At 39.9% G+C, this 12293-nt stretch overlaps 1 protein-coding gene across 1 annotated transcript; it reads left to right on the forward strand.

Annotated features, from left to right (window-relative positions):
* Positions 1-623: 623 nt before the first annotated feature.
* On the forward strand, positions 624-5732 carry LOC131231098 (UPF0603 protein At1g54780, chloroplastic). Its single transcript, XM_058227191.1, has 3 exons — positions 624-1113; positions 2528-2720; positions 5238-5732. Exons 1-3 carry the CDS (start codon positions 676-678, stop codon positions 5483-5485), a joined length of 879 nt encoding a protein of 292 aa, XP_058083174.1. The 5' UTR covers positions 624-675; the 3' UTR covers positions 5486-5732.
* The last annotated feature ends 6561 nt before the right edge of the window (positions 5733-12293 follow it).

The raw sequence follows: 12293 nt of genomic DNA on the forward strand, positions 1-12293 counted from the left end.
ATATCGAAATCTCAAGTGGACCCCACCACAGGAAACATTTTGAATTCAACGGTTATCATTGAAAACTTCCTGGGAGATAGTGGAAGTTTTGGATCAAGCTGGATATTTTTGTTTTCCCTTCATCCACGTAGGCGTGACCTTGTAAACAGATTTCCAATAAACATCATTGTGAGCCAAGGAGGGCTTCAATGGTGGAAATCGTTATTCAGACTGTTTACTGTCGTGTGTTCCACATGAGCTTTGGATACGATTCGTTTTTAGGATCGCATAATAAAATGATCTTCAAAAATAGATGTACGGAGTGGATAAGATACATACATCATTGGTGGCCCACAGCGTACCCAGTAACTCAGTACGCATTCCGCATTCCCCGTGCGGGTGTCACCGGCAATCCGCTTCCGTTGCACTAATCACTAATCGGGGGTGCCACACGTGCTTGGAGAAATGGACCAGAATGCCCTTACTTTGGAAAAGACCAAATTACCCTTATCCATTTCCATGGCTAATAATAGACGTCAGAAGAACGTTACTTATCCCCATTCAAATCCAACCACCCAATCCAAATCCAAGCCACCCAAATTCGAAAAAGTAAGAAAATAAATAAATAAATAAATAAAAGAAGCAAGCACCTCTTCTTTTTCGACCATTCCCCGCATTTCCCCTTCTCTCTCTTCCATGGAAGCCATCTTTTCCCCTCCCTCTTTCTGCTCTCTCTTCAATCCAAAACCACCCATTTCGAAGACCGTCTTCTCTCCTTCTCTCCAACCTAATTCCCATTCTCCCTCTCTCCTCAAAACCCCCATCTGTAATCTCGGAAAGCCGCCTTCTCCTTCTATAATACCGCCACCCAAGAGCTGGTTTTCATATGCGCACCATGGACTGGCTGCACTGGCACTCTCTCTTGCCATCAATTTCTGTCCGATCACGCCCATCAATCAGGCAGTCGCCTCTGAATTCGATGTCCTCAATGGGGGCCCGCCAACTGAATCATATGTCGTAGATGATGCGGGAGTATTAAGCCGAGTGACGAAATCTGATTTGAAGCAGTTGTTGTCAGATGTGGAATCGAGGAAGAATCTCCACATAAATTTCGTCACAGTTCGAAAGCTCACAGTAAGCTCCTACTATTTTGCCTTTTATCTTTGATCGTGGTGGTTTTAGCGGCATTATATAATGCTTTTCCGAAATTATCAGGTTGGCCTTCTTTTGGATGGGAATGAATAAAAGCAAAGAGAGAGAGAAAAAAAAACATTCATTGGGCAGTGAAATACATCCAATCAGTGGAATTCTGCCCATTACGTACAAACCGTTGGAAATTCTTTTATTTAATCGTTCTGCTTACGGGCCTGTAATCCAAATGTTAGGATTGTTCGATGGGGGAGTTTTTGTTGCAGCATCGCCTATCCATGGTGTGTCTCACCAGATTAATAGTCCAGATTAGTGTAAGGTGGGCCCCACCTCTGCATGATGGTCGGAACAAAGCACCCGTGGTTAGAGTAGAGCATCCTGTGTTTGCTCATACCCATGACTAGAGTAGAGCATCCCGTGTTTGCTCATATGTTTCTGCTGCTTCTGTGGTTTGTGTTTTTATCTTGCAGTCTTGTTTTCTTGGAACCCCCATTTGATAATTCGAGCATTGAAGATGTTAATTTGTGTTTTCTTATGCATTTCATTCAGAATTGTGAAACTGTGGAATGACGATGAGATTGCAGAATATGGACTATTGAGTTCAAGTATTTTGGGTTCTCTTTCTCAGTCAGAACATGTTGGGTGAGAGACCGGATCCAATACAAAGCTTTGTACGTTAACCTTAACATACAACATGCATGCATCTAAGTGCTTCTAAGTACTTCATCTTAATGTAAAGTTAACCTAGTGTACTTAGACATACTGAAATGCACTTAGATGCATGTTGTATGTCAAGCTTAAAATACAAAGCTGTGTACTGGGTCCTGTCTATCCATCAAGTTATATCACTGGTCATAGGATGCATTTGGATCCCAAATCAAGTACGAAAACTATTTTGGCAAAATAGATAACCATTCATTCAATTGTAAGTTGGAGCGGAATGGAAACTGCTAACAACATTACCTGGGGTCCTGGGCTACCATTTTTTTGCATTTTCCCATCCCGTGTTCATACCCGGAACATTCCAAGTCCAACTTGAGACATTCCCATTATTGATTTGGATAGAAAAGATTCAAACCCAACTGAAAAGAGTTGAGAGTTCTAAAATGAAGCCTTGGGATTTTCCATTTGTTTATGGGCTTGGGTTTTTTGATATATATATATATATCCAAAAACCCAAGCCCATACACAAATGGAAAATCAGTAGAACAAGCCTCCACACTTTGTAGAAAACTCAACTAGTAATGTATTTGTTTTCTTCCTAATATCAGAAAGTATAGTAGATTTTCTTTTCCTTTCCATTCCTCCTCTGCTTTTCAATGTCACTTATAGCAGATCAAGTGGCATTCAAGGCTTTTGATTTTCTCATTTGAGTTTATGGTTTAAATTCCGGTTGCAGAGCAAAGCTGATGCTTTTGAGTATGCTGACCAAGTGTTGGAGCGTTGGTATCCAACCATTGAAGAAGGCAATAATAAGGGAATAGTTGTGCTGGTCACCAGTCAGAAAGAAGGGGCCATCACAGGTGGGCCAAAGTTTGTTCAAGCAGTGGGAGACACTGTTCTTGATGCCACTGTATCCGAGAACCTTCCTGGTAAGGCATTTGATTATTTGTTTATTTATTTATTTGATGCTTATATACATGTTGTTGTTGCCTGCCTTTTCCCATCTCCAGTGCTTTACATGAGGTCTGGTTGGTTTAGATTTATGAGAAGTTCTGATGATGAAAAACTACCTACTGGAAATTCATTTAATTGCTTTTAGTCCTTAGATACGGCATTGGTAAATGATGATTAGCAATGAAAAGTATGCCGTGGAGGCTGTAGGAGTGCCTCATTAATTCAACTCATGCATGTGGGCAGAAAGAGGATGTTGATAATGAGGTAGTACACAATGGAGGTAATAAGGAATTTTGATATTGAAATGATAGATTTGTAGGTTCAAATCTTAACTTAAATCATCAATATCTCAAGACTGCTTTCCCTGCCCTTTTCTGGATATTCCAGCAAGTGTAAAAGAAGGGAATGGTAAACTTTCTTCAAGATAGAATAAACTCACAGATATGAAATTTAAGACAAAGATTTACACATCCAAGTACTAAACAGATCTCCAAGTACTGTCAATCTGTCACTGATGCCTCAAAAATGTTCTCAAGTGGACAAATAAAGAGGGAGCAGAGATGAGGTTACTAGCCTGTGGATGGCTTGATCCGGGAATTTTGTGTGACATATCTTAAATTGAAATGTCCAGGATATATAAATTCTGTAGGGACACACGTGTGCCTATTCAGGAAATCCATACACTATTTCACGGACTCCAACCATCATGTCATTAATGGAAATGAGTTTTCTTGGAGCAGTTTTTTTTCCCCTCTCTTTTAGACAGATTATAACACAACAGTAAAAACCTGCTGATACATTGCAACATATGCAACGCCTACCTAAATCCTAGTCAGCCCAACTATCACCATACGTTCGGCATGTGTTGACGATGCCACGTATAAGGCCATATTTCAGGCACCCAACCAACACAGTGGTTGGATCCCTAACTCTATTCCCATGCACCTGTTGATTGAGCCACTTTATAGACTCTGGTTCAACTACGATCATACAATGGCTCAGATGGATCTGAACATTTTCCAAAAATTATAAGGCTCCTTGCAATGATACACAAGAGCAGCCCTACAGCCCATGCTACGCGTGCACCAACAGTCCCCCTACCACTAATCCACACAGGTATTTTTGAAAAAGTTTCCATATGTAATATATTTACTTCAAACATAAAATATTTTATTTTTGAAAATTATTTCTCTTAGCAAAAACACAATAGAGAAGTCCTTGGACCCCAAGTTCTGAGAAGTTGGGCCCATGGTTCGGTGAACACTAATGTTGATTCAAGGGCTCCAGCAGGAATGGACCATGCACAAAATTCCACAGATTCAAAGATTTCAACCATCAAATAATTGGTTTCTTATTCTGTTAAATGCAGAGTTGTCACATTTTTTACTTAATCATCTACTTCTAGGCCAACAATCGACATGTTAGAATTGTTCCATCTAGGAGATATTGGGGTATATCCATTAACAATGTAACCCATCTGACCCCTGGTTAGACCACTAAACCATCAGACCGGCTTGAATGATTCATGCTGTCAAGGATCATACAATTCTTTAGGAAGAAATTGGTCCAAAGTTGAGGATGAAGTAAAAGAATTGTTCTCAGAGATGAACTCAATAACTGCAGGTAGAAATCAATTCCCATACATGGAAATTAGAAAAACAAGCCGTTTTGTGCAATTTGACATCCAATTGTCAGTAAACTGCCTACATAAACAAGATCATGTTAGAAATGCCCAAAGAAGGTCACACCTTCTTGAAACCGAATTTAACAAATATTAAAAAGAAATATTTGGAAAAGAAAAAACAACAATGCCGTAATTGTTCATCTAGAACTCATGTTTTGGTAGATTATTATCTCTCTCTCTCTCTCTCTCTCTCTCTCTCTCTCTCTCCAACTGGCAAGTTCCCTGTTTGGCACAAAGCCTGTTCAAGTGGATCCCATGATTCAGGAATCCAAATTTGATATGACGGCACCGACCTTGGTTGGATGGTACCCTGAAACTTTTCCAATTTGGAATATCCTGGCCATCTGAGGTTTAGCTTTCTAATATTGAACTGTTGTATTTTTTTCAAAAATGTCTAATTGCAAGCCACCTCCACTGTTTCTTGTAGTAGGATCAGGGTATTCCCATCTTGAAATTTTTGAGGGATAGTCCATTCATGATGGGCCAGCAGATCAATGGTCTAGATCAAACCAGAACTCCACTTTTGTGAACTCTGTGCTGTAATAGGGAAGTTCCCTGTTTATCTCAAATACAAAGCTTAGGCTTGGTTTGCTGGCGGAATAGTCTCTCTCTCTCTCTCTCTCTCTCTCTCTCTCTCTCTCTCTCATCATTGTTTTTATTTTTATTTTAAATGCCTTGAATACATGCTAGTCTTTTCTTTTGAATAGTACATCTGCTAATAGAATAGAAATCCATACAAACCACTATGAGCTTGTAGATTATTTCTTAGAGTTGTACTGATGATCAAAGTGCTGGGTTATTGCTGCAGTCTTGGCTACGGATGAGAAGTACAATGAGGCAATACTAAGCAGTGCCAAACGACTAGTTGCTGCCATAGATGGACTGCCGGATCCAGGCGGGCCCAAGTTTAATGATAACAAGAGGGAATCCAACTTCAAATCAAGGGAAGAGACTGAAGAGAAGCGTGGACAATTTACTCTTGTGGTTGGAGGTTTACTAGTGATTGCGTTTGTGGTTCCAATGGCACAATACTATGCCTATGTCTCCAAGAAGTAGGTTTTGTTGGTGTGCAACAGTTGGTTGTACAAATTCTTATGTAGAGAGAATGATTGAAGAGTAGTTACTGATAAGCACACAAAAACAGTATTTTGTATTATATATGTATCTAGATTTTCATTGAATTTTTCATCCCACATTGTGTACTAGTATGATCCAAAGGGATTTCACTCTTACAGAAGAAAGGATGTGTACTGCCTGCAACAACAAGTGATGAAGATAACAAGAATTACGGATTGCAGCTTGACCATGTTCTTCATCATTTTCTTCTTTTAGGGCGTGTTTGGTATCTTGACATGCATTTGGGGGAATTATTTTCTGCCCAAAACTTATATCCCAGCTCATTTTGTCCAACATCAAATGCGTGGTATATTGATTCTGGGGAGAAAAGAAAGAGTAGTAGTAGTCTGCCTAATGCAGAACCTGCTTTCTGTGACATTCCAAAATGCGGTATCTTTTTAGAGCAAGGTGGCCACAAAACATTTCCACCAGAGAATAACTCCAAAAGCAGTCTTGTATCTTCCTTTGCCTCTTTTTTCCCCAAGTATTCACAATGAGGTGAAGCAACCTCTTAATGAGGGGTAGTAGGTCTCTAATTTCTTTCATGCCCCAACTTAAAAAGTAATGAGATTTCAATTTGGAGGCCAATCTGGTCTGTATTATCTTTTGGCCATGGAGGCTACTGTTTCATTTTATTTTTTCTTTTTAATCTTCTTATTAAGATCTTGATGTTCTCCACAAAAAATGAAAAAGAATGGAGGCCCTCCATATCAATGCTAAGGAAGGTGATAGCATTTTGGATTTTCCAGTTTCTTAGAGTACCAATTGCAATTCAATTTGTTACTGCATCCAATCACACCCTGTGTTCTTTCTAAATTGCCATCACAAGAAACTATCAAAAAGTTGTGATGTTGATCGCTTGCACAAGGAAATAATGCTAATAAAAGCAGATTCTTACTTATAGCATAAACACACTCCTAACAAGCAGAATATAGACAACACAGTGGGGTAGGAGAGCAACTCAACATTTGCGTATATGCATACATAGATAACACAGAGAAAAGATTCAGTGCATTAGGAAGCTTGGACAATTCTAGCAGTTGGTCTGAACTATCCATTAGGTGCATCATACATTTCATGGTTTACCATATAAAAAATCACACCAATCAGACAATTCCAAGTGTTTGATCAATGGCCTATAGAATGGATGGTCTTGATCATTTCAAAGAAGTAGGTTCAATCACTGATTTGAACAATCTATTTGTTTGAGCTTATCATGGATCACTTATGGCCCTGTCCACGGCCTGGAAATAAAAGGCTATAAAAATAAGGTAAATGGAACTGATAATCCTATCAGTATGGTTTTTGCTTGGTAGCGCATGAAATGTGTGCTGCACCTAGTGTAAGGTCCCGATCATCGATTGGATTGTGTTAAGCGTCCTGATGCAAGTATGAGCACTATAAATTATAGTGCGTTGAGAGAACTGGATCTATATGTTTGTTTCAAGCTATTTTAGTCCCTTCCAGACATTGTTATGCATTTTGCCACAATCGAAAACTTATTTGAAGTTCGTCATTTCCTTGATCATATTGAGTTTGATAATACATCTTGCCACCCTTTCCTACAATCAAAGTTCAACGTCTTGCCACCCTTTTCCTACAATCAAAGTTCAACGTCTTGCCACCCTTTCCTACAATCGAAGTTTAGAATGCCATAAGTTGGCAGTGTCACTTAAACAAGGTGACTGCGAGAGAGATGTGTAGTATGGGGTACACCAAACATACTATACATTTAGAATACATGTTTTTGTATGACTTAGCTGTGTGTGCTATGTGCTTTTTCATTTTGCCCTTTCGCTACCTCCCTCCATAGTTGATGCATTAGGGTATATATTCATCCTTTTCTATGGCCTCTCCTCAATATGGTATAGAGCGTATTGATTGGCTTGATTTCCTTTAGTCTTACATTATTTTCAGTTTCCTTTTATTGATTGCTGGAAGGGCTGTTTTCTCTCAATTGGTTGAAGATCTCTCTTCTCAGATTTGTATCCATTCATTTTTGGAGGCAAAAACTCATTTAAGTTAATTAAGTACCATAATTTGCCCTCCCTTTTCGCTGTATATCAACCCACATCTCAGTCAGCTCGTGAATAGTGTGATCTACGCAATTTTTTCTTGATATAGATTTAGATCTTGTTAGCTTGTGGATAGAGTGTCTCCTTTTTTATTGGATACTGATTTAGACTGTGTTGAACTCAGATCTGTATTACATTTTTCTTGAAGAGGTTGAATCTCTTAAATTATCTTCCTCCCAACAGGTGAAAATCTTCTTTTTTTTACTCCAACATTTGGGATTTTTTCTTTTAATGGCTGCTAGTGATTAGAGAGAATTTCCATTAAATTCTATTGCAAAAAATTATATTCAATGGGCCTTCTGTTTTCGTCACTTTATTAAGGCTAAGGGGTTGGGTTTCTAGATGGTTCATTGGTTAAACCTTCTGATAAAAAAGGACAAATTGAACAGAGCATTAACAATTCTAAGGTCATGACATGGATCCTAAACTCTGTGGATTTAAATATCGGATTTACTCTTCATCCCTTTTTTAAGGCTGCTAAGACGTGGGTCCATCTCAAAAAAAAATGGTATTAATAAACAAATAAGACCAGTAAATTTCATCTGGATTGTGAACTCTCTCAATATACTTAGAGAGAGAGAGAGAGAGAGAGAGAGAGAGAGAGAGAGAACTATCTGAGAATAATGGATTTTTGGCCCTATGGGCTGGAAAAGATTCCATGTTGGTTGTGTGACGCCCTGAAAATCGGGGGTCGAGTAGAAGTCCAACTCCCGAGTTCCAACGCATCACTTATGCAACATATTTGATGATGATTAAATGTTGTCTGTATTAGTGCATAAAACATGAATAAGATTAAGCCTAATCAGCAATACATAATCCAGGGACAGTTGTAATACGCAAGCGGAAGACTTACTCAAATATGTATAGCGTTATAACTCATTATAGGTCCCCAAAGTATGTATACATTGCCAGGCCAATAATTACATATTTTGTTTCAAACTACAAAATGTCAAAAATGTAATAGTCCATTACAAATATAACCCTGAAGCCCCGCCGTTCAGAACGGTTTATGTAAACCTGCCTGAATACTGTATATATGAGAAGGCATCCTCATCGTCTACGAAGTCCGCCTCTGCCTCATCAGTCGGGTCTCCATCTGCAACTAAGACAGAATCTGGTTGGTGTGTACAACACCGTCCCGAAACGTGGGAGTGAGTGATCAACTCAGTGGAACAATAAAGCAAAGGTTAACATGTTCTCAATTCAGTCAAGCAGTAATGATAAAACAATACAATCAAACATTCTTAAGTACTCTGATTAATGCAAGAATGGTATGAATAAATGATGCATGCCCTCGCCTGCACTCCCTCTGCGATCTTCATCTAACGATCGCGCATGTCAATCACTTCCTCAGTGTTCTGCCCAACGCCAAACGACACATGCAGTGCGGTGCATGAACGTGATTAACAAGTTCTTATTAGTTCTTTTCATACAGTAGGATTGAAAAGCTAAGGTACCTCCCTTATATCAATTCCCAAACGATGATCCAATCTAGGGTCGTCAATCCTAGTAAATCTCATACGATGTTACGGTTCTAGGTCGCTGCAAAGGGCTCATCACCTTATCAGTGCAGGCCTAGTGTACTTCTGTTGCTACGTAAGGGCTTATCGCCTCTACGCAGTCTTAGCGTACGCTCGAGGTCACTATAAAGGGCTCGTCACCTTATCAGTGTAGGCCGACAGCTCGAATACAGTGTCCCATACCACCGTATTCGGCTCATGAGTCTGGGTTGCTAACTGGTCACTACGGGGAGGCTCGTCACCCCAGCGTAGGCTGACAGCTTGATCATGGTGTCCCATACCACTATGCCCGGCTCATGAGTCTTAGCGGATCGAGGTACTAAGGTTTTAAAGGATTTTCACTGGTGAGTTTGGTACCTTAGATTTAAGCAATAGCGTCCATACATGGTGAACATACATCGGGTCAATCGGGTTACTTGATGAGCTCGACTAGTACGAGCACACATTGAGTTGATCGACATGAAGTGCGTAAGCACTCCGTGTGGCCTAATCACTGCCGTCATCCCAAGTACGACTCGGATTCATCGATCACGTCCTATGTGGCGAGACAACCTCAGCCACCAAATCAGAACCTGTTACCGATTGCTTGGACTATTTCATAGTCCCAAACACATTCAATTATAACAGATAATTATACAAGCTAATCAGAACAATAATGGATCAACAATTCCAATCATACAAGCATGTAAGCATTTGATGGATTTCAACTTAAACACGAATTCATAGATATGAAATCCCTAAGTAAAACAGACAAAGAAAGTAAGTTACATGGAGGAAATCATACACATCGTTAAGATAGTTGAGAATCTCTTCTCAACACCCATGTAAAGTACAAATACTACATGCCTGATCATTCAGACATTTCTACAAACACTTAGACCACATATTCCAACGTACATAGATTTATTTACTTAAAACGCATATTATAGCAAATCCTTTCACATAGGAGTTGCGACACATACAACGATCATGTATTAACAAACATCCATCATAACAAGTATTAATCATGATTCCATGTTCACTCAGACATTTCGACAAACACTTATTCTACACACTTCAACATACATGACGTATGTTGGCCGTAACACATACTGGGCCAAATCCTTTCACCAAGGAGTTGTTACACATACAACTAGTATAAGCACACGACGATTAATCATGGCAAACAGTTTTTCAAATTCCATACGTATACGACCCTTTCTACAAATACATGGAATACACTAAACTCCATATAGTTCATATATATCTGAAACGCGAAACAAACATCGCATTTGGCATGTGAAATAGCATCCACATCAGTAATAAACTATTAACCGACATTGAAAGCCTTGAAAACCATAACCTATACGTTTATAGTCCACACCTTTCGCAGGTAGACTCGTAGTGAACTCAGTTTTAAAAGTTAAGTCTTGTCTACGGCACCACAATAACCTATAACAGGAAATAGGTTAGCTAATTCATCTATTACGCTAGTTGGAAACCCTAAGACAAGTTAGGGTTGGGTTTTCTTACCTAAGTACGGAGTCGAAATTGCTTGTATAGCGATACAGGAGTGACAGTTGAGTGCGTGGAGTAGCGGGATCGGATCCCAGGAAGTATCTCCAACTCTCACACTCACTTTCTCTCTTTTCCCTTCTCTTTTCTCTTCTCTCTCTCCTAGGGTTTCTCAAATTCGTATGAGGTGAGAGAGTGAGGGTTTAAGGTCCTTATATAGGCCCAGGTTTGATGGGAATGACCCTAGGGCCAAGGTATACTTAGGTTATATCCAAACACGGACTGTTCCGGTCTAACGGAGCATTTCTGGTGACCCCTTTTCTACGTGCGGTCGGACTTAAGCTCCCTGACCATGGATCTAGGTCAGGCTGAGTTTTCGTTCCGATTGGGTTTGCGGATCAGCCGTGGTGGACCAGTTTCAGTTCAACGGTCACGGTCACTCGATCAGGGTCACAAGTAGACCGACATGTGTGGGACATTTCTCTTGATCCGAGGGTGTATTTGGGTCAGATTCTGACGGTCTGAATCCTTATATTTGACCCGCAAGTGACACGTCTCTGATTACTTAAATTTAGATTTTATTTCTAAATATTTTCACGTTTCTCACACACTTTGCTCCAGGCTTAAGTTGTGCATTTATAGACACAATTAAGACTTGATTTTCGAAGGGGTTGTCAAGTCTAGTAATGCGGTCATAATTGTATAGTTTCGCGGTCATCGGACTTTCGACGTGCGGTCCAGGTCCGATACGGAGTTTCGGTGTGCTCCCGAGAGCAACCGGGTTTAGGGATGGATTCTAGATTTCAGGGTAACGTAGCGTCAATGATACTGCACGGTTTGAATCTTGCAGATTGTATTTAAAGCGATTAGTGCTAATTTCATAAGCACTCTAGTGTAGCACTTGCTAACATTAACCTAATTTCTAAAGGTTTTAGTCCTGGGTGATTTCTGTCTGAGGTGGTACTCGGGTCCTTGTACGGATTTTTCCGAGACGTTATAGGTTGATTCTACCAGCAAACATCTTCTGCAAATGTTATGGAAATGCAAGCAGAATCTCATATCACTTTCCGATGAAAATGCAGCTGGAATTTGAGCCTATTCATGAACCTTTAATGGATAGAGAGACCAGGCTAGATCTTGAAACATGTGTCCAGGAAGCTCTTAGAGAAGAACTTCATTGGAAATCTCAAGCCATTTTGGATGGCCAACCTCAAGCATTGACATTTTTTGCATCTCCTTCGCAAGACGCTGCCTTTTTGGTACCTAGAGGCAAATGTAAACAGAGAAGGCAGGACATGAGTCAGATCAAGTGTTATGAATGACATGGTTTTGGCCATTTCACTATCCGGTGCAAGCAGGGAACTTTTGTATTTACTGCAACCGAACATGCCACATTATTACTGAATGTACTAGTCACCACAGAATCGCTCCACCCCTTAGACTGCATTTCAGACAGTACAATGGCTCCCAAAGTAAAAGAAGAAGGCAGTTCATTTCCATCAGATGCCTTCATGACTCCTGAGAACTATATATATATATAAGACTCACCGAGAATTTCAAGGAAATAATTCAATCTTCAGTTGCCTCTCCTCTGTTGCTTAAACTCTTTCTACCATGGGCATCACTAGTAAAAAAAAATCCCATTTTTCCAGTTCGCAC

Source organism: Magnolia sinica, chromosome 17, assembly GCF_029962835.1.
Source record: "Magnolia sinica isolate HGM2019 chromosome 17, MsV1, whole genome shotgun sequence".
NCBI lineage: Eukaryota > Viridiplantae > Streptophyta > Magnoliopsida > Magnoliales > Magnoliaceae > Magnolia > Magnolia sinica.